A 23,936-nucleotide genomic window follows, 5' to 3' on the forward strand; every position below is an offset into this window, starting at 1 on the left:
GCAGCAAGGCTGGGGTACAGCAGATGTTCTGGCAAGAGCACTAGATTGGTTCCACTGGTGCATTTGCACCACGCTGACCACACCACTAGTTCACTTCTTCTTTTCTCCATCTTGGTATGCAGCAGCATCTCAGCCAGAGGGAAGGCACTGTATGCTACTGGGTATAGTAATGGTGACAGGGACATACATAGCAAGAGGCTGTAGCAGAGTGAAATCCCTTCACTTGTTTTGTGAGAAGGTCCAGGAATTCCTAATATAGCCATATCCTCAATCAGTTCCATATCCTCAACCAGTTGTATATCGACTTATTCACCAGATCTTACGGAAGGCAGTGTTCGCTAGGAGTGTTCACAGGTCCCAAGATTTCCTGTGTGGGTGTGGTGTCCATGCTGTCTCCATTTTGATCTGTGATTCAGCTTCTGAGCCGAATTAAAATGAAGTTCTGTGTTCCCCATTTGCTATAATAGAGAATCTTAAAAATATGCATAGCTTTCTCCCTTTTTCGCCAAAGTGGATGAAATTTACAGGTACATGAGCCTCCCTCCTCCACAAATGAATTAAGCCTGCCCAGTGCAGGCTGAGTATATCTGGAGATTTTCAGGCAGGACACATTTAAAAAAAAAATCTTTAAACAAAGGAAAATCTGTAACTTTTTTGTTTTCTATCCAAATTGGTGCAGTTTGCAGGCATGGCCATCCCTTCTGAGGCTGTCAAATTCAGAATGATAGTTGCAGTGGTTCTCCCGGCAGCAAAGAACATTTTGGTGTGGATACAACAGAATTTGGGACAGGTGGGGTAGTATTGGTGGTGGGGAAAGAACATGGAAAGACTGAGATGGGGGAAATGTCACCACCCAGCTGGGACCCTGTTACTCCAAGGTTTGGTGGTGGTGGGTGGTCTTCTGCCTCTCATGGATTTTGGGAAATACAGCATCTTTTCCCTGGAAGAGATATAATTCCATATTTATTTCCACCGGAGAAGTGAGTTGTAAAAAAAATATCCCTGAAAGTCTGGGGTGGGGAAATGTAACTCTAGCAGCATGGACCATTACCCCAGCTTGGTTTTGTTTCTTAGAAACAATATGGCCATGCATTCTTCAGACAGCTGAAGCCACAGACCCACCCAAAAGCTTAGGTAGTCCCTGATTTACCTTGAAATGTCTTGAAATGTCTGGCAACCCAGCCAGATGGGTGGGGTATAAATAATATAATTGTTGTTGTTGTTGTTGTTGTTGTTGTTGTTGTTGTTGTCGTCAATGGCACAATCCTACTCAGAAATGTGAGACCTTTCCCTGAATCACCCCAATTCGCCTCATTGTTTGAGGTACACCCCACTAGAATCCAGTCCTCTTGGGAAAAGAGCAACTACACTAGCAATGTGTTCAGATAAAATAAATCCTGAAATAAAAATGTCCTCAACCAGACCGTCCATCCGTAATATACACGCTTTATGTGATAGAAATACAACCAACAAGCCACTTACGTCTCATAAGCAAGAATGATGCATCTCAAAAATAAATCAGGGGATTTTTTTTAAAATGTCAAAGGCAGAAAGGGTGTAGAAATCCTACTGGGAGCCACAGAATAAGCCAGGCTGACAGCCATTATAAAAGCAGTCACATACTGAGTCAGACCAATGGTCCATCTAGCTTAGAATTGCCTTCACTGACTGGCAGTGGCTCTCTATGGCATCAGTCAGGAGTCTCTTCTAGCCGTACCTGGAGATGCCAGGGCCTGAACCTGGGGCCTTCTGCATACAAGACAGATGTTCTACAGTACATTGTATTACAGTAAAGTAATATAATGGAAGAATACCTGACTTGGCAGTACTGCATGTGAAAATGATCTGAGGATTGCAGTTAATCACTAGCTGAGGGATGAATCAACAGTGTGATGATGATAATGACCTGATCTAGAGGTTCTCAGATTCCCTGAGACAATTTGGGGAAGGGCAAGGTGTGGGAGGAGAAGAGGGGGCGAAAGTACTGTTGAACTAACAGAAGAGCTTGCATGGGCTTCTGATAGCAGGACTAAGTTAGCTTAATCCTGTCCAATGAAGTTGGTTGGTGGTATGGGAAATAAGTCATATGAGAGAAGCCTGAAGATCCTGGGTATGTTTAGCCTGGTGAAGAGAAGGCTGAGGGAGAATACCTGAAGGGCCTTCATATAGAAGAGGACAAAGACTCCAGACACTGTTCCAGCACTTTCACAACATCTCCTGATGAAGATGGAAAGGAGAGATCGAACTGAGTGTCGTCTGCACAGAGGTGACAGCACACTCCAACTCTCCAGATGACTCCTCAAGGAATAGGAGGGTGGATTTCAGCTGTACATTATGAGAAACTTCTCAATTATGAGAGCTGTTTGTCAAATTGCCTCTCTCTCACTGTCAGGGACAGGAAGGGGGCCAAAGGGTGCGAAGAGGAACAGGAGGATGATCCAGGGGAAGGGGCCAGTGATTTCTGGGTTTCTACGCCACCCGTGAGGCAGGGTTCGGGTGGTCAGGGATGGGAGAAAAGGAGGCAGGAGAAGAAGTGCAGGAATGCATCGAGATGGAAGACATAGCCTCAAAGAGAACTGGGCTGTTAGAATTTCCTCTGACCTCTACTCTGCTGCTGCACAGGAGAAGCCACCGGTTGCTTGCACACACTACATCAGTAGGTGGGGTTTAAATGTGCTGATGGAGGCATGATGCACATTTGCTCCAGGTCCAGCTATTGAACAGGAGCTGTGCATGTGATTTCTGACCAAACTGCGGGAGGCAGTGGAAGACAGGAGTGCCTGGCGTGCTCTGGTCCATGGGGTCACGAAGAGTCGGACACAACTAAACGACTAAACAACAACAACAGTGCATGTGATTCTTGCACCTTAGCAGCTGTTGTAATAGAGCACTGTGCTTATAAAGAACTAAACTTCCAATCCAATGTCCTCATTGGACACTCACTAAAGTTTCCAAGCTGAGGTTGGGAAGTCATCTGTTGGGAGAGGAGCAGGGTATGCTCTTGCTCTCTCCATTTCCTGTATCAAGCAAAGGGGCTGAGAGATGGTGTACAAGGCCTCTTCCAACTCTCGATGGTTCTCAAAAAGCTGTCAGAGATTAAAGATGGAAGGAAACATAATGTAATTGGAATCCCTAAGCGACCTTGAACATTTAATTAAAACTAGAATGATATGGAAACATGAAAACAGAGAAGACTCCAATTATTTTCACCATCTCCAAGATGTATAAATAGTTCCCTCCCTGGAATTTATACCAGTGAAATAAATTTCACAGGTTTGACTTGCATGCTGATTGATTTCAGTTGAATGTGAAAACTTAGTTGAGAGAAGAAAATGCAATCTATATTCTTTGGGAAATACTGACCTATCTGGAAACAAACTGAATCACACTGCGAAACAAATATTTTCAACATTGTCTTATTTGTAATGTGAAATCATGAAATTTGATGAATGCCAACAAAAATTAAATAACTCACTGAGTCTAAGGAAACATTCACAGAAAAGTTTACTTGTGGCCCAATTCTACTGATGTTTACTCAATGAGACTTACTTCCAAGTTAGCATATCTCAGAATACAAAGGCTGTAATCCTCAAGATACTTACTTGGGAGTGAGCCCAAAGAAACTCAGTGGGGGGTGCTTCTGAATATATCTTCTGCATAGCATATCTTCAACACTCCTAAAATACGTGGCCTAAAAATCTCCTTGAAGTATCCTCCCAGTTATCACGGAAATGTTCAGCTGATCCTGCCTTTTGTTTGTTTTTTTACAACAAGCAACAACGTTAACAAGTCCTCTCATGTTCAGTTCAGAGTCAGCTTTCCAAATATGTACAGCATATGGTTGCATTAATATACTGAAACCTGAGTGGGGATTTTAATGGAATCTTTCGTGCTTTTTAGATGAATTACTTTTCTAATATCTGCTACATTTCATCATTGCCTTCCGTGAATATTTGGGTAGCTTTAGAAAAAGTTGTTGCAATGACATGAGTCAAAGATTTTCTGAGAGCTTGCAAGACTCCCACTGTAAACTGCTTGATTTTACTCCATTGGCCATCCTTCAAGGGTGGACTCCTAGCCAGTCTATCCATCACAAAACGACTGTCTGCAGTCATTTCTTGGCAAGTATCCATGTACGCAAACTTGCAGAAGCAGCTTGGCAGATGGAGGTGGATCCACTATGCTAGTTTCCTGGCAGGCAGGCCACTGTTGCTTACCCAGAGAGAAACGGAAAGTGGTGAGACCACAGGAAGATCAGTGCTGTGCAAACTCGTAAGCAGAAGCTATGGAATGTCAACACTAGCACCATGCCAACCTCCCCACCACCTTGCCTCTCTCCCTCCCAGCAAGTAATAGCGACCCACCTGCCCCACCCAATGAGTCACTTCTGCACACTTGTGATGTGATGCATCAGCCTCTGCTGTTCCTGCCAGCTTCTCAGTCACTTGAGGCTCTGCAGAGCACAGAGCTGACTACCACCAGTAAACAAAGGGTAGTTTGGGGAGGGCCTCAGGTGTTCATGACTGAGCTCGGCATTCCCATCCAGGAACACACGGAATCTGCCATCCCACACAAAAACACCCATGACGCTAAAACTCAAGGTTGGTTAATGAAACTGATCAACGGTTAAGGAGTATAAAAGGGAAGTGTAGACCTGTATAGAAAAACAGACTCAGTCACAACTAAGTCTGTACACTGAAACATTGCTGAGCTAAACACAGAGGTTTGCTAACCTCCCTGAGATCCCCTTTGGCAGAAGTCACCAGTACTGTAAGTCCTTCCTGCCTGAAACCACTACTAGGGTGAGAGGTTTGTGAGCCACACTTGTAGCTGGGATCTTGCTTGCACTTCCTCTTGGCTAAAGTGGCAGAGACCAAAAGGATCTACAGCATCCTTTTTGCTGCCACCTGTTGGTTGAAAGAATTTATAAGAACATAAACCGATGGACAGTTTTTGTTGCAACCTATTACATTTTTGCATCTTGATGTAGCACAAAAGGAACACCACCTTACCGGCCGCATCCTCAAATTAACCATAAGTACAGCCAAATGATTTTCATTAACACATCTAGACCTTGGGAGGAATTTGGGTTTTGTTTGCTACCAGTCTCTTGTTCCTGTTGCTCGTTAGCTTAAATAGATGCTGTTGTGGCCATATATGGGGGGGGGGGGGGTTGAAGGGTGCTACCTAAAGTTTGCTGCCTAGACATCCAAACAGGGTCACCAGGTTTTCCTTGGGATAAACATGCAGAGCTAAAGTTCCCAATGTTTGTAGAAGAACTATTAAACCACTCTGAGAATTGTAGCTCTGTTAGGGAAATAGGGGTCTCCTAACAACTCTCAGCACCTTTAACAAACTACAGTTTCCAGGATACTTTGGGTAAAGCCCAGGACTGTTTAAAGTGGTCTTCTACTATCGTATATGTATAGTGCAGCTGGGATGTATGGCTTTCCAGGATTGTGCAGGACCTCAGAGGCAGGCTCACAGCTCTTCCCATCCTCTATATTCCAACTGCACAGCGAACTAAATCAAAGTTTGGCTTAGTGTGTTGTCCAAACTTATGCTCACTACTCACCACAAGTTGCAACCAAGGAGTGGGAATAAAAAATGCTGGAGAGGAGCTTACTGTGTTGTGTGAACTAGGGCAGTGAATCCTTTTTTTGTGGTAAACATGAAACTTTTAGGAGAGGAAAAAATGCAGTTCGTATTCATGGAACAACACCAAAGAGGTGTCTCTATGCTGCATTAATAGACAGTGACTTTTACAGCATGTCTGACTATCAGGAATTCTGGAAACCCACTTAGGAATGCAGCTGGAATTTCAATCTTTCATTATTTAACTACAGGAAATTCAAGAGACAATATTCTTCTTAAGTGATCCATTTTGGAACCAGAGAAGATGGCTCCCTTACTGGTAAGTTTACACATACTGATGTTATTAACAACTTCAGACATTAGAAATGTATAATTTGCAGGCATTAAGTTCAAAATCATTTACATTTTCCTCCAAAATAGTTCAAGACGAAGCACGAAAGCAGTTGAGCTGGCCAAGGATTCTTTATGGTTCTTTCAAGGGACAGCAACTCAATAAATTAGAAACCATCATATATCTGTGGTTTTCCCTGCCTCCTTAAAAAGTCAAGAAAATGTTAATAACGGCAAATGAGTACTCCATGTACCACACGTACAGCAAAATCAAATGCAAAGACAGGAAACACGTGCATATGGAATATGTGTCAGAAACAACATTTATCTAGAACCATTTGTGCTGTAGTATAGCTCAGACAAAACTTAACTAGGAGGGGCATGTCTCGTTGTGAAAGAACAGCCACCTTTTGGTATGTGTTAAAATTGTATGCATTACATCTCACGCTAATAAGGAATATTGGCATCAGTTACAACCACTGCTATTTTTCTATATAAAAAAGAGGTGCCAGAACTCACCATGAACGCCTATTATAATGGTAATGGCGCCCACCTTAGAGGTGCTGGAACTGAGTTCCGGTGAGTTCCGGCTGGAAAAAAGCTCTGGTTTCAACTGTATTCAAATATAGGCTTGGAGTGGAACCAGCTGAGGGTAACGTGAATTTTCAGGATGCTATCAAAGTGGCATAAAGGACAGCAACGCAGCCCAGGTTTGGCAAATCCTTCCACTGGCTCACTGGCCCACCATGGACTTTGCAGCTCCATGGCTTCCTATTAGGGATGGGTAAAATATAACCATTTCAGTTCCTCCCAGTTCCTTCTTCTCTCTCCACAGTCCTTCCTGGTTGCACTGTCTTTCACTGTGGCCATGAGACAAATACATGAAGCTGATATAACAAGACAAAAGCCACAGATGTTATCATGTTCATACAAAGGTAGGTGATTGAAATGGTTGCCTCTCCTCTACCAGAATGGAGCCATCACAGCTATGGATGTTTAGGACTATATAGAGATTTTGCTTGGGCAAAAGCCACGCAACAGAAAATGGACAATGTTAAACACAACCCAGATAACAGGGCATGCCTTTTCATGGACTTAAATACAGAGAGGGAAGGGAGGATTATAGCACCCAAGATATGAAGCTGAACACATTGCGTAGCATGAAGAATTATGGTGCCACCTATCATATCCTCTTACCAACACATTTTCTATGCATGTTGAGTACAAAGCCCTCTGCACAGATAACACTGTGGTTGACACAGTAGAATGATCCCCATGTGTTCACACATAATTGTCTTCTGGAGCAACTGTGAATACCTGTAAGGCACTCATCCAGGTCTTTATCAACACATTGCAGTCAAAAGGGAGGGGAAAAACAAAATTGTATTAGAATTACTCCGGGGATGAAATAACATTTGTTCCACACTGAAACGATCTAATTAACAATGTGCCTGAGTTATGGTGCTATAATTTCCTTGTGCTAAATTGTTGAACTCGTTCAAGAATTGAAGGTCTCTGGATCTTCAGCTGGGCCCTTTTGCGCTGTTGACTTCAATCTCTATGGGTTGCTTCTGCAAACTTCTCTTTCAGCTTCCTTGGATTTAGTGGTGCTTTCTCTTACTTCTTACATGCCAAAGAGGCAGAAGGTGAAACACTGAGGTCATGAGGGTGAGGAAGGTCCTTCCCAACAGAAACATATTTGCTTCTGCTATTAGTTCTAGCAGACTAGTCACACAATACACATGTGAGGCCGCTTTGCACAATACTATCTTTGACACATTGAACTGAATGGTAAAGTCATTGCCCAAGAGTAGCACATATGACAGTCTTTAAGTGACTTTCATTGGCCCTCAGCCAGAGTGGTTTCCTATTCATTTTACTGCGAGAAACAGAACGTTTTCTCCATACTATCAAATCGCTCGCTCGCTCTCTTTTAGTTTGCGGTGGCATGAAGGAAATGCCCCAATTCCTGTGGTATGCTCTTGCTTAAGCAAGACCTTCTTGCGTAAAAGAAGCAACCACAGGAGGCTTTCAATGCAGTTTTCACACTGTGGGTCATACACCAGCACTTAGGCCATGGGCAGAAATGAGAGCTTTGGTCTGATCATGAGGAAGGCAATGAAGGAGGTGTTTGACTCTTAATTGGCACTTAAATTAATTAATTTTCCACCCAGTGATATGTATCTCTAAGACAGAAAATTAACTTAGGTGCATGACAACATCAGTGGGAGTGCGGGCTTCATAGGGCACGGAAAATAATGAATGGCAGTTTTATACATCAGATTTTAAAGCAGGGCTGCAAAGCCTGTGGCCTCACAGCCACATATGGGGTTCACCCTAATTTCATAGAGGGGAGAAAAGGTGGGGAAAAGATGCCACAGAAAGAGAAAACTGGGGAGGGGGGAATACACACACACACACAGAGAGAGAGAGAGAGAGAGAGAGAGAGAGAGAGAGAGAGAGATCATCCACAACCCTTCACCCAACAGCTATTTAGCATGATGTATAAAACAGGCCATCCATGTTTGCGACTTGCCTCCAACAACATCAATGAACTGAGCAACTGGGCTGCCCAACACGTCTTGTGTCATGGCCTGCACCAGTTAGCTAATGTTCTCATGAACCACTCTTGCAAACAAGCTGCTAGGAAGCTTCCCTGATACATTTCCATGTATGAAACAGAGTAGATAGAATTTCAGCATTCACGTACCTTCACACGAAACCCCGTCTGACATCAGAGCATATCCAGGTGAGCAAGAGCACACAACGGCCCCTTCCAAAGTATTACATATGTGCTTGCAGGGACCATTATCTAGGAAACACAGTGTTTGAAAAATGCATGAAACTCCTGTGCAAAGCAAAATTCCTTCCAAGTCCCAAGAATTTCTTCCTCTAATTATAACCCCTGTCATTGCACCAGGATGTAAAATGTGGAAACAAACAATCTATTCTCGTAACCTTAATCACTATGTACAAGCCTTCTTTTATAGGCAAACACACCTGTGTCATTCATTCTCATCTGTGCATTTGAAATTACCATGTACAGCTGTGTTGCCTCAACAGCCCTAAATAGATAGCATGAAATAACCTTGAATTCAGAAGCTAACCTCAAATTACCTCAGCACGTTACCTTCTGAGATTCTGTCCGTCTCTCGCTCTCTTCAGGCTAATACTGGAGGCAAGCAATGTGTGGACGTGTGTTGAAATCAAAACAGCCGAAGATGCTTTTGAATGTATTGCAGACTTGTAAAAACCATCTCCTGTCTCCACCTTGCCTATTTAGACATACCTTTACACTTCTCTTCCTCTTCGTTGATGGTTGCGGGCTGGATATTCAAGGCTTCTGGAGCAATAGTGGCTTTGTCCTGTAAGGCAGTATTTGGTCCATCTTCTTCAAAATCTATACATTTATATTATATAAAAATGGAGGAAATCAACTTTAATTTGCTTCATATATCTCAATAGCCACAGGGACATGAACAGTAACTAAACTATTATTTGTGGCTTATAAGAAAACACAGAATGCTTCCAGACAGAGAGCTGATATCATAAACGGATTGTTTAGGTCCAATTTCGCTTTGTTTGGTATGTAAGGTCCCACACACTCCTGCTTTTTCAGTAATCATATTCACAGTTGTTCCATTGCTTGCGATCCACACCAGTGGGTGAAGCTTCAGCCGTTCCTCGCCTGCTCATTGAAAATTGGCTAAAGACAACTACAGTCGTATTTGAGAAGGGAGGGATAAACAATTCTTTGTAAAGATACAAAAATAAAATGTAAGGATACATTTGTGATGTGTAACGATATTTTGAAGATATTTGTCATTATGGATGCTGACAAATTTGTTTTCTGATCAAATGATGGGTACGGTCCATTTGAAGGGGAGCACTGGAAAGTCTCATTGAGTTATTTGGAGTTATCCAGGAAGTGATTAAACCTCTTCCATTTACAACTGTTAATCAAGGTTCTTAACTTTGGGTGGATGCTACCCATGTTTTAGCATCTCAAAAGTGTATTTTTCTTCTATTTGAAAGCATACACATATATTAGACATAGATGACTATGAATAGCTAGTCATCACTAAGAGAAGGAATTGCAGTGTAAGTCCACAAGAATAATTGATATGATTTGTATAAATCAAGTTGTCCTATTTGACATTTAGAGGGCAGCTTACAAGTATGAAAACTGTATTTGATACATTGGATCTCTTGCTGCAATTTAGTTTTGTTTGCAAAACAGTAAGAACAGCATCTGCTAAAAAGATAACAAGAGGTGGTTGTGGGGCAGGGGCTGGATGAGTTTCATATTTTGATTTAGTTACTTCTATTTGTCATAGAAATGTGAACAGTTTCACTTTAATTAAGTGTGTGTCTGGCTTCATACAGAATACGACTCTGCTCCCTGCTATAGATTTAAAGCTGTGACTTACTTCCATCCATGGATATGACTATATGTCTGATTGTGAAAATGTGGGGCTGTTGTTACTATAAGAGGATTTTCAATCAAGTTTGCCAAGTATTTAAGAAGTCTGAAAGCTCTAGTGAGGATGAAGCACAATGAAAAGGCAGGATAACATGACGCAGTTCTAGTCAAAGAGAATGCCCACATCCCACAAGGAGGGAGAGAGGTTCATATAGTCATGGTTTCCTAATTAGGACTGTCTATACAAATTAAACAAATTGAAAGTTAATTGTACTTTCCACATCTCTGCCCAACCCCCACCTTCCAACCACATTCTTATTTTTGGTGATGGGTGAGGAAATTACACACCACAAACATTTGAATGAAAAAATTGTTTCCCAACAGTGGACAGAGTAAGCACAAAAATCTGAACCACAATGCTGCAACACATGTTTTTTATGAATGCAGAATCACTGCTGGAGGGACTGCACCTAAATCCTGCTGGTTATCCTCCTGAAAAGCTAATGAAACACAATTTTTTTCTAAGAAAAATCATGACTTTTTTGTAGTGATTCTGTTGGAGTTTTGCAAAGGGAGAATAAGAAAGAGAAAGGGAGGGTGGAGAGGAAAACATAAGGGTTTTTTGGCAAGAAGAAAATAAATGACTGGAATAACTTTTGAAAAAGAAAATGTAAGACTGGAAGCAGTACAAGCGAAAAGATTTTTGAATCAACCTGAGTTGTAATCAAGGACTGTTGTGGCACCAAGTATTTTGGAACCCTGGATGAGGAAATCTTATTGGCCTCCCATTCCCGCAGAAGCCCCTGGAGTTATGCTTGCTGAGGAATTTAATCCTCTGGAGCCTGGAGCACCCCCATGCATACTACTGCAGGTAAACAAGCTACTGCCATTGTCAAATTCACACCCCCAATGAAGAAGCCTTCAATAAGGCTAAATATACCTCCAATGCATATTTGATGTCTCATGAGACCTTAGTCATTTGCCAACGATCCCTCCTCTCAAGTGATTCTCATGTGCCACCATACCCAGGGAAACCATACTCTCTTCAGCCAGCCCAAGAGCTGTTTGCTGTGCTGGATGAGCACCTTTTCTGTTGGGGTTGGAAGACACTGGGTGTACAGGGCATCCCTTTCATGTGATGGCCGGCACATGTGAAAGAGCCATCACATATCAGCCTGCACAGATAAAGGTTTCATAGTACCTCACACACAAGACTCTTCAATGGGCACATTTCATACATTTGGTTGAAGATCATTACAGTAGGCCTCCTTCCACCTGCCTTACCCCACCCCTGGCCCTGGGACTCCTCATAAGGAAGCTGTGCCTGGAGGAAGATCTGTGAGGGGAGAGGCTTCATCAGGCAAGGCTTTCTTCCACCTGCCTTGCTCCAACCTCTAGTCTCTGCTTCTCAATTTCTATTGTATTCTTTTATGTACTGTGGCTAGCCGTTGTTTTATTGATTATAGTTTAGAAATTATTTATCGTAACTGTTAAGGTTGAATTTCTGTTTAACTTTTATATGCTGATATTATTATTTTATACTATTCTAATGATTGTTGAATGTTACTTTTTTGATATACATTGCTTATTTTAAAGTTATGTTTTATTATCACATTTTTGTATTGCATTAGATTGTTATAAGATGTACATTTTTTGTTTCTTCAGCTTGCAAACCACCTTGAGTATTGAAAGATAGAAAGACGGTATATAAATTAAAAATGATGATGTTGTTGTTGATGATGATGATTACAGTAACAGCTGATGCATATGTACATGTGTGCTGGCAAATTAAAAGGTAAAGGACCCCTGGCAGTTAAATCCAGTCGCAGACAACTCTGGGGTTGCGGCACTCATCTCGCTTTACAGGCCGAGAGAGCCAGTGTTTGTCCGCAGACAGATTTTCCAAGTCATGTGGCCAGCATGACTAAGCTGCTTCTGGCGCAATGGAATATCGAAACCAGAGCAGCACATGGAAATGCCATTTACCTTCCTGCCGGAGTGGTACCTATTTATCTACTTGCACTTTTTCGGCATGCTTTCGAACTGCTAGGTTGGCAGGAGCTGGGACCGAGCAACGGGTATCACCCCATCGCGGGGATTCAAACCGCCGACCTTCTGACCGGCAAGCCCAAGAGGCTCAGTGGTTTAGACCACAGCACCACCCGCATCCCAGCTGGCAAATTATGAGAGCTAAATATGAGAGCAAACCTATTGTAGTCGGACCCAATTCCCCTTTTCCCAGTGTTTCTTCTTCTCACCTGGATTGCAGCTGAGTCCATCATCCTGCAGAGTAAATCTTGGGAAACATGAGCACTTGTAGGATCCCACTGTGTTGATGCAAAGGTGTTGGCAGAGTTCTCCAGGATAGGCAAGACACTCGTCCAGGTCATCTCCAGGTAAACTGTTTGACAATTCAGCTTCATTACTGATCGACAAGGCTTCATGGTGATCCTCAAACTCTGAAACTGTCAACATGCCCAAACCATTAGTAAAGACAAGGGGAAATGCATGTTCTTTATATGCAGATTACATGACTTTGAGCACTGCTATATATTAGTGAAAAACCCATCAGTCTGACAGGCTGTGACTGGGAGAGCAGGAATAGCCTTACTCCCATAGCTTGACTTGTCTCTGAATGATGGTGGTAGCAGTAATTCAACTGACAGGTAGACTTTGGGGGACGCATACCTCTTCACCAGGGTTCCTGTCACTAAGTGCCATGGTGGCAGAAAGGGGAGCATTTCTCCTGACAAGAGCCCTGTAGACACATCATAATAGGCTTCCTACGCTTTGATCACACAGAGCCTTCTAGTTAGCCCTGCAGATATCAGGGAATGGTCTGAAGACAAGGACTGGGGAATGCATTCTATGGCAGAACACCTTTTTTCCGATGGAGAGCTGAAGGGGGAAGAGTCGCCCCCCTCCTTGTCCACAGCATGTTCAGAAGCAGAGAGAGAGAGAGAGAAGCTGAACAGCTTAGGGAGGAGTTACTCAGTTTTGAGATAATGACAAGAGAACCAGAAGGGATGGGGCAGCTAGTTGAGACGCTGCTTGAGAGTGTGGGGGACCCTCCCTCACCACAGACTCAGAGATCCGAATGTACCAGAGAGCAAAGGAGTCAGAGGGAGGAAGGAACTTCCCACTGGTGCCCAATATGCTGCGGAAGTCAGAAGGAAGGTTTAGAGTAGCCAACTGCCCTCCTTGCGGAGAGCTGTGTATTTGTGCTTGCAACATGATGCTGTGATAAAAAGCCTATAAATCTACCAACCACTCATTAATTCTTATCTGTGAAGTTACTGAAGGGAGGGGAGGACTCTCCACACCTGACAGTAGAGGACAGAAGGGCGCAGGCCTCTGGGAAGCCATATTTAAATGTGTAACACTGCAGAAAAATCCAAAGAGATGGAACGACACTAAGAAGAGTGGGGTATGGATGGAAATAAAAGTAATACATTTCCTGATCTTCAGAGCTTTTGTGAATGCACAGTACCATCTTCAAGATGACAAGAGCGTACAGAAGCAGCAGATGGTGGCTTACAAAGGCTGAAGAAGAACATGTGCCCTGAACGAGGCAAATCCAGAGGATTTCCCTCATTCACAGTGCATGCATGCAAAGTCCACAGAATGAAGATGAGGAACATATTAAAACCCAGGAGAGGGGATCTGTTTTTAATGGTGAACATCTTGTTTCAAGTTCTATCTAGAGCCTTGCCTCTGGGCAAGCTCTAAGCATACATCCACATTAGCATATTGGACAACTTAGCCCTCCTCCGTTCTGCTCTCCCTGCCACGAGGAGGAGGGGAGGAGGCTGGGCAGAGAGGAAGCCTAAAGGTTAAATGCAATTGATCACAAACCTGGGAGGAGGGAGAGCTCCGAGAGAGGGAGAATTGAACTTTAAAATGACCATTGATTAAAAGGAATTGCTTTAGCTCTTAGTGCACAGCTCATTTGGTCAGCAAATGTGGAGGGCAAACAGAGGAAATAAAGGAAAACCTATTTGCTGGAGGTCATGCAGAATAGGCAATGGCTGGTGTAAACTTCAGTTGTCTAGAGACAGATTCCGTTGCACTGTGCCATTTATCAAGAAATGGACTTTATAATGCATAACAGATGATGATGCAAAATGCAACCATTTCCAGAGGGTTGACCATGTTGGTCTCTTGCAGCAAAAACAACAAAGAACCTTATGGCACCTTAAAAACTAACCAATCAATTTTGGCATGAGCTTGGATGAAATACAGTCCTCTTCGTCAGATGCCTGTGATTAACATATGTTTATTCCACAGAGATCGTCAGCTTCTAGTACTACTAGTAGCATTGGGGAAGGAGGGGGAGAGGGGGTGCTTTTTCCTTATGCTTCTGTATTGTTAGTGACTATGATCTAAGAGAATAATCCTGGAGCATGATGGATGTAGCCAGAGCTGATTAAATTCTGACCTGGTTCTTTGACCATTAAATAGGAAACGCCAAGTGAAAACGGATGACCAAAAAAGAATCACAATCATTCTACTGGTGTCCAAAAGTCATTCTTTTAGATTCATGACTAAAGTTTATATTTCTATATCTACACAGTGCTTTTTATGGGGGGGATGCAAGGGTACGCATACCCCTAAACATTTTGTGAATCTTTGTACTTTTGTCCATTTACTGTATTTATTTTCCCCATTTGAACTATAAAATGGTGGTTTTCTGGAGTCAAAATGAGAGTACCCCTAAACATTTTTTAAAGAAAAAAGCACTGTGTGTGTGTGTGTGTGTGTGTGAGAGAGAGAGAGAGAGAGAGAGAGAGAGAGAGAGAGAGAGAGAGAAGTTTAAGGGAGAGATAAGCAGAGTACAAGATAATATAAAACTAACTTGGCACCCAGCTCGCCTACTACCTTTGAGCAAGGTACAAAGTTCAACAGTTATGCTTGGCATATAAATAAATCTTCAAGATGCTATAATAAAAACTCTTAAAAACCACCATCCCTATATTTGAGCTGGCAGATGTGTGGATGGGGGAGGCCCAACCAAAGGGGAGAGGACCTGGGGCAACATGAGGCTGGTCACCTGTGCAGGTAACCTTCAAAAATGGGTGTTTTGGGGGAGTGATTACTTTGCCCAGAAAGGGGACGGGGTACAGTTTGGAAAGCTCTCCTCTTGGGCTGCTGCTATCAAAACACAAGTCACTCCATTCACATTTTAATCAGAAGCATAGGGTGTGCGAATATCTCCTTTGCACCACTTCTCCTGAAGTACACAGCATCTGATCTCATTGTTCCTCTCCCCCTCTTCTTTCCCTTCTCTCCTTTGTCTAAATTTAGATTAGTTCCCCAGGCAGGGAATTGCCTTTCTTGCGTCATTCAGGGGAAGTGCCATGTACACTGATGTTCCTTTGTACACAAGAAATAAAACAACAACAACAGAGCTGGACTCACACCTGCCATTCTATAAATCAGTAGTTTCTCTGGACCACACTTTCAGAATAAAAAATTACTCGCACCACACCATATATTTTTATGGATAAGAAATACATTGGAAAACACTCCTAGCAGTGATTGATTGATTCATAACATAGAACACAACTACTTCATAATATGATCATGGGACACCCAGAAAATAGAAAACAATGCAGCTGCACAGGAACATGAACCATTCCCAAAATTTAATGTTCGGTGTCCTTTAATCTGCCTACAACACCTGCCGCCCTCTCCTGCCACAGCCTTTGAGAACTACTGCTATAAATGGAAGGGCTCCTCCCATTCATGGAAGTGAGCTGGATCCAGCAGAGGTTCCTGCTCCACAAACTGGATGTTCTCATAGGTGGAACTTGCCAACTCTGCTTCCTCCCTAAAACCCCCAGCAACGCCTCCCTTCCTATTCCTATTCCTGATGGCCCTTCAACTCCTGGAGAAGGCTTTCAGGGACAGAGGGAGTTAAGGAGGAGAAGAGAGTTAAGGAGGAGTTATGGAGGAGGAGGAGGTTAAGGGGTGATATGATAGCCATGTTCAAATATATAAAAGGATGTCATATAGAGGAGGGAGAAAGGTTGTTTTCTGCTGCTCCAGAGAAGCGGACACGGAGCAATGGATCCAAACTACAAGAAAGAAGATTCCACCTAAACATTAGGAAGAACTTCCTGACAGTAAGAGCTGTTCGACAGTGGAATTTGCTGCCAAGGAGTATGGTGGAGTCTCCTTCTTTGGAGGTCTTTAAGCAGAGGCTTGACAACCATATGTCAGGAGTGCTCTGATGGTGTTTCCTGCTTGGCAGGGGATTGGACTCGATGGCCCTTGTGGTCTATTCCAACTCTATGATTCTATGATTCTATTCTATGATTCTATTCTAGGGATTGGAGAAAACTGCATCCCTGCTTCCATTTCATGGAGTGCCACTGCACACAACTGAGGAGCCAAGCTATAATCTTCAACTTTACACTGCAATCCAAACCTTCCCAATGCTGGCTAAACTGGCCTCCCACCAGCCGTTACCATTAGAGCAATGCAAGTGCTACTCTATTGGCACTGCACTCCCCCTTTGGCCTACCACATGTGCAGATGGGGTGGTGGTGGTGAGTTCCACTGGCAGGTTTCCTGCTGATGGGAGCCAACACAAAGCCCTGAAACAGGGCGGAGCTGAGCCAGCCTGGAATCCTCTGGAACTCACATCAGTCTCACTGCCTTTTCGTGTCAGCATCAGGCCTGATCATCCTGCACTCCACCTTCCACCACTTGGGTAGCAGGGCTACAGATGTTGTGATGTTCTCATTTCTTACCAAGTTTCCACTGGTGGTGGCACTGAGATTAGGACTGCTATTGAACACTGGTGAGAAGACTTCAACGTTCCCTATCATTTTACTGCATTTCCCATAAATATTTTAATGCATTTCTACGTGACTGGAGAACCTTTCCTTTGCCACTCGTCCAGCAAAGAAGCACAGTCGCTCTTTCAAGCGTGAGTCACCTTCATGGTTTTGTTTTCAGTGCAATGTTTGAAAATCCATTAATATTTCTAAGTTTTTGAAAATGGCTTTTAAAGGAAACAGACAGAAACAAGAAGCTAAGAACATGTTAATAAAGGGGGAAATGGGGGGGGGGACCCAGTAACGACAGACATTGTACAAGTTGCTAATAATAAATAAATAAATATCAGCCTCTGAAGGGTAATGATATATTAGGCAGAAATTGTTCGCATTTCCCCAAAGCAGCTACAATCCAGTAGGGAGGAATGTGTTTGCTTCTGATAAGCTCAGCATTGCCAGTGTAAGTGACTAATCAGTGTTTTGTTACCTTTTTCCTATTCATTTCTTTTTTGTGGCTTACCAGTGGTTTGAAGTTGAGCAGAGAAATAGCAAGAATAAAGAGGCAGGTATCAATTTACATTTTGACCTGGAGAGTTAAGGCAGGTCTCAGCTGATTTGAGATTTCTTTTATTCCTGTGGACTCTGCCTGAGTACAATGGACAAAAATGTTGTATTATAATAAAAGATGGGTCAGGCTGTGCAGCTGCACAAGAAGCATCTCTTTTAGAAAAAGCACGTAGCTCCATAACACACGCAAGTGTGGGAACATTAGCAAATAAAAAATATTGTTATCTGCTCAGGAAATGCCATCAGCTTACCAAATATCAGCTATGCATTCACCTGCACCATCATTCATATAAATATAACTCTCCTCCCAAAAGATTTTTAAAATGCTTCCTTCTCTTCTCTTCCTACTCATAGCCTTTGTCTATAATTTTTTGAGAATTCCTGGAGAACAGGTGAGGTCCCTGCAGATTGGAGGCAGGCAAATGTTGTCCCCATCTTCAACAAGGAGAAAAAAAAGAAGACCCAAGTAACTAACAGCTGGTGAACTTGATACTGATACCAGGAAAGGTCCCAGAACAGATAATTAAACAGTCAGTCTGTGAGCACTTAGAAACTGATGGTGTGATTACTAAGAACCAGCATGGGTTTTTCCACAAACAAGTCATGCCAGATGAATCTCGTTTCTTATTTTGATAAAGTTGAAAAGTTGGTAGATCGGGGGAATGCTGTGGACATGTATATCTTGATTTCAGTAAGGTTGTTGACAAAGTTCCTTATTCAGACCACACCTGAAATACTGTGTCCAGTTCTGGGCACCACAATTTAAGAATATTATTGATGTTGGAACATGTGCAGAGGAACATGTCACATGGAGGATGGAACAAGCTTGTTTTGTCCTGCGGACCTGAACCAATGGATTTAAGTTACAAGAAATAAGTTTCTGACTAAACATCAGGAAGAACTTTCTGATGGTAAGAGCTGATTGACTGTAGAACAGATTCCGCAAGAGATGGTAGACTCTCCTTCCTTGGAGGTTTTTATGCCATTACTTATATTATATCTTTTACCACCGCATATCCAGTTCAAATCTATTAACTGGTTATCCTTTATATTCTATTTAGGTTATTCTCATTGTGCACTTTTATGTCAGTCTTGCTAATGATTTAAGGTGTTTACAAAAATTCTTCATATAATCTAAAAAATTTCCCCATTCTACATTAAAACATCTCTCTTCTTGGTCTCTTAATCTTCTGGTAAGTTTCGCCTTTTCTGCACGCACCATCAGTTTTTGTTGCCAATCTTCCTTGGTTGGAACTGTTTCTTCTTTCCATCTCTGTGAGTGGTCGTATTCTTGATAATCTCCCACTGCCAGCTTCTGGGATCATTTTTAAGATATCTGTTGATGCCCCTATGTATTGTTTCATATGGTTGTGGAAAATATTCCACAGACTTAAGCATTAGGAAGTTATTTGCTGCTATGATAGTTTTGAGTTCAGCATTGAAAAAGACCTGTATCTGCTTTGGTCAAAGAATGTGTGATTAAAATTCTGGGGGTTGCTGAAATAGAGAGCCACAGTTCACAGAAGAATTGGATTGATGCCATCAGGCAACTTCATTCCAATGGACTCCATTCATTTGTTATTGGCACCAACAAAGGAATTATAGGATGTTATAAAAGAAACTATTTTTGTAACTTTGACAGTATTAGTTTCAGAAAATTAAAAGAAGCAAGTAGCTTGTTTATCTATTTTTTGTATGTGTATACAATATAGAAGAAGACCCAATAATCAATATCTCAAAGGCGATGTACAACCCTCTAAAATCTTGATCACCTTATGGTGAAGCTATAAACCCTCAGTGGTGACCATAGAAGCACAACATCTCACTGGGAGTCAAGCAAAGCAACTGGCAAGAAATATTATTTTAAATGCAAATATTCCTTCCACCCTCTAAAAGGTCCTATGAAAAACTTCACAGTTAAATGCAAATCAGATGCTTTTACTCCGGGCCAGTTAACTTAATCTCCATGGCCACTGAGATGAGGAATTGAGATTGACTGACTGGCGGTTAAAGGGCAAAAAGTCATTAGTTGCGGAAAATAATCAAGTATCCTGTTGCCCAACTCAGACCAATATACCAGCTGTGCATATTCCTGGTATGGTCAGTCCTGGCCATGATCTGACATGCATTATTTAAATCTCATAAAATCATAGAATTGTAGAGTCCGAAGGGACCCTGAGCGTAGGCTAAAATCCTGCAATGCAGGAATCTCAGCTAAAGCATCCGTGGCAGATGGCCATCCAACCTCTGCTTAAAAACCTCCAAGGAAGGAGAGTCCACAACCTCCCGAGGGAGTCCGTTCCACTCTTGAACAGCTGAACTCCGCTGGACTATTATCCTATGCTCTATAAGGGGTTGCTCTTGAAAACTTCAATCGGTGCCGATTACTGCTGCTAGACTCTTGACTGGGACCATGTGTTGGGATCATGTGACCCCTTTATTTTATTAGCTGACTGGCTGCTGGTTCATTTCTATGCACAATTCAAGGTGCTGGCTGTATCCTTTGAAGCCCCAAATAGCTTAGGACCAAGCTTCCCAAAGAATGACCTCTTTCCATGTGAATCTGCTGGTCCTTTAAGATCAGTTGATGTGGCCCTCTTCAGCATGCCATTGGCTTCTGGTGACAATTTGTGAGAGGGCTTTCTATGGAGCACCACTCCACATATGGAACTCCCTGAACCAAGAAGTCTGGCCAACCTTCATCTTTATCTATGTCTTGTGGGCATCTGAAGACTCCCATCATCCCCAGGCAACATGGGCAATGGTAAGGGATCATGAGAGTTGTAGTTCTCCACCATATGGAGGTCCACAGATTCCCCATACCCATTCTGTAAACCTGTGTTTCCGAAACTGGGTCTCCAGCTGTATTGGACTACAGTTCCCATCATCTGTGACCACTGGTCCTGCAACTAGGGATGGTGGGAGTTGTAGTCCCAAAATAACTGGCGACCCAAGTTTGGGAAACACTGTGTAGACTAATCTGCTTCCTCTGTGCTTTAATTGAAGACTTATTTTCCCTAATAGGTGTGACTGCAATAAAACCACATTACACACTTAAGAAAGGCTTTATTATGAATCTATGTGAGTTTCAATCTGCTAACCTCCTTCTCTTAAAAAAAAGGGTTTCATTAAATATTATTCTCTCTTTACTGCATTACTCCCTGACATGGATTTTGCTGTAATATATTACTGTGCTCTGTTTTATGTAAAACCTAATTAAACATCAAAAATAATAGTGTGCAGCATTAATTACTTTATGATCTCCAAAAGCATAATTTATGAAACATTAAAGCAAAATAATTCAGTTACACCCATAAAGCAACTGAATTTACACCCTGAAGGTAAAAAGAACAGGAAAGGGAAAGGGTGCAGAATCTCCATAGTGACAGCTGGAAAAATGGCATCTGCAAATGACTGGAGCAGACATAATTTCACCTGGGATGATGAAACCTTTCAGCTGTTCAACCCCATGTTTTAACAAGGTTCCAACCTACTCATAAGACAAATCTCTTCTTGCCCTCCCTGCCCCCCCCAGGCACTGGGCATTTGGAAGGTCCCATGCCACCAGCTGCCTTGTGCAAATGCTTCTGTTTCTCAGCTAGCTCTCTTGCTACTTCCAGCCAAGAATGAAATTGCTTACAATTACTAGCAATTACAGGGAGCACTCTCAACAGAAGTCGGAGAAGAAGAAAGGGGGTGCATGCACACAGTCCAGGAGGATCTGCTCGAAATGATTGTTTGGGCAGATCAATGGACTAATTTCTTTTATAATAGCTTTTATGCTGTAACCAAGTAGCAAATGTTATTGATTTTGTGGAGTGCCTGTCATTTAGGCAGGCAGAGGATGGGAGCAAAGAGGGATTGCGGATCACAGAGTCCCTAAAAAGGGGCAGAAAGGAATAATGCAATTCTATGTGGGTGGTACACAGAGATGCAAATCCTCCCCTCACCCCGCTCCCTGCGTCCACACAATAGGATCATTGTCCACAGAGGATGGGCTGTGTCCCAAAAGCATCCATCTTTCCCCTCTATCTGTGCCAAGGAGAGAATTGGAAAAACAACAACGCTGAAAACTAGTTTTTATATGAATTCCTACATTTTACCAAGCCTTTTTTTGAGCTGTGAGATTATTTGGATTCAGGGTATTCTCCAGATACCTCTGAATTCCCTGGACACCCCCTTCCCTGACACCAGGTTGTTAGATGGAGCACTGTCACTTCATTAGTTCATGAAGCTCCATTTCTCTCCGCTCTTGATACTTGTTTTCTGGAATGAACAAAGCAGGAGTTCCAAATCCAACAGCTGCAATTCAGGTTCCCTCCCCACAATAATTCTGTTTGTGTTCCGAATGAAGTTGCCTTCCACCCGATCATGTGAAAAATTAATAAATATATCAGGTGAAGGACCGGAACTGCTGGACACATGAGAAGTAACTGAAGATGAATGAATCACAGCCAAGAAGTTGATTAAATGAGTTATGCAAAATTACAATGAGAAAACAGGAGGGATGTGATGCAGCTGATTTTAAAGCTTGATTTAAATCTAATTATTATTATCATCTTATTAAGTTTTATTTCTTATGTCAGGGCTGCCACTCAGTCCCAGCTCACATAGGACCACGTTAGCCAGCGTTCAGGTTAAAAGAGTCTTTATTGGATTACAGCTTCCATTTCCAAACTGCAATATGCAGCCCTACTTCTTCTAGGTCAGACCGGCGAAGACCCGTCTGAGTCTCCGCCTCTAGCACACCAGCTTAATACCCTAGCCTTGCTCCACCTCCTGCGCCTTTCCCTCCGTCTCTGGGTCCTTCTGCCCCCCGGGGTCTCCTTTTTCCTACTCTCTTCTGACGCGGACCCCCCTGACCCTTCCGCCTCCTTGCGGCGGGCTTTGGGACCTGGTTCACTCTCTGGGCTGCTTACTGCGCCAGCTTCCGCTACATTTGAACTTGGCGCGCGCGCCCAACTCTCAACCTTCCTCTTGATCGTTTCGTCGCTCCCCGAGGTGGGCGTGACTACTCCTGACTCATGCCCTCCCTCCTTCTGAAAGCCTCCGGAACCCGATATCTGGTCCCCTTTCTCCCCGCTGTTCCCGTCTGGGTACGTGGGTCCCGATCTCCAACTGCTGCTCTCTGATTCCTCTCTGGACCCTTCTTCCTGGGGTGTCCCCCTGCTTTCCCCCCTTGCTCTGACTGCTGGCGCTCCCTTCTGGGAATCCTCGGACTCACTGGATAAGCTCGGCGATCTCGGTTCGTCATCCCCACTCATCTTTCCTTCGTATTCCTCCCCCTCGCTCTCTGTCTCCTCCCTTCTCTGCGTCTCTGCTTCTGAACCCCTGACATCCATCCCCCCCTCGAAGCCCCCCCTTCCCCCCTCCCCACTTTCAAGGGTGGTTGCAGGGTGCTCCATCATCACAGGAGTGAATGCCGGATACAGTTCGCTCCTCGTTGCTGGCCGCCAACTGAAGACCTCCGAGTCTTCCTCCTCGCGTTCGTCAACGGTGAGCTGCTCCGCCTCCATTTCAGTGCCGCCGTGCTCGAAACCGAGATCCTCCCCGCACACGTCCATGTCAGTCTCTGCGTCGGTCGCTTGACCTGGCATCTCCAGCCACCTCCGGCGCCACTGCTCCTCTGGCCGATCGTCCCACCAATACGAGGTGTCGGACGCCGAACCCTCCGGTGACCCCTCTGGGGAATGTGTGCGCTGTGCGGGCTCCCCGTCCGAGTCGAAGCCATGGAACGTGCTGGAGGAAAGTGTGGGCGTGAACAACCAGTCGTCGAAGAAGCCTGCTGGCATGGGTCTGTGTGGGAAAAGGGCATGAAACTCGTCCTTGAGCAGGGGTTCCTCCAAAGCGTAGTCTGGCACCCAGCTATTAGCACTAGCCCGGGTGCCCTCTCTGGCTAGGAGGTATTCCACTCCGTCTTCCCCCCATCTGGAGTCCAAAATCTCCGTGACTTCGTTGATGGGGTCCTGCTGTGGCAATCTTCCCGCCTCCGACCGCTCCTGAGACGGACTCGGTGCTGTTCCTGGTTCCTGGAACCTGTGAGGTGTCCTGTAGGGAGTGAGCACCGACCTGTGGAACACCGGATGCATCCTGGAACCCTCCGGGAGCACCAGCCTGAAAGCTACTGGGTTGATCTGCGCTTCGACTTGGTATGGACCGAGTTGCTTGTGCCCCAACTTCTTTTTGGCTAACGATCTGGTCGGCACTGCGTGGGCTGCCAACCAGACCCAGTCTCCCAC

General features: G+C 43.7%; 1 protein-coding gene across 1 annotated transcript in view; it reads right to left on the reverse strand.

The window, feature by feature from the left end:
* FBLN2 (fibulin 2) overlaps window positions 1–23,936 on the reverse strand; it is a 127,290-nt gene that overhangs the window by 19,138 nt on the left and 84,216 nt on the right. Inside the window, 4 exon segments of the mRNA XM_081175932.1 lie at window positions 7,123–7,263; window positions 8,636–8,737; window positions 9,215–9,325; window positions 12,607–12,813. Coding sequence (XP_081032058.1) covers window positions 7,123–7,263; window positions 8,636–8,737; window positions 9,215–9,325; window positions 12,607–12,813 — 561 coding nt within the window.

Source organism: Podarcis bocagei, assembly GCF_964188305.1.
Source record: "Podarcis bocagei genome assembly, chromosome: 2".
NCBI lineage: Eukaryota > Metazoa > Chordata > Lepidosauria > Squamata > Lacertidae > Podarcis > Podarcis bocagei.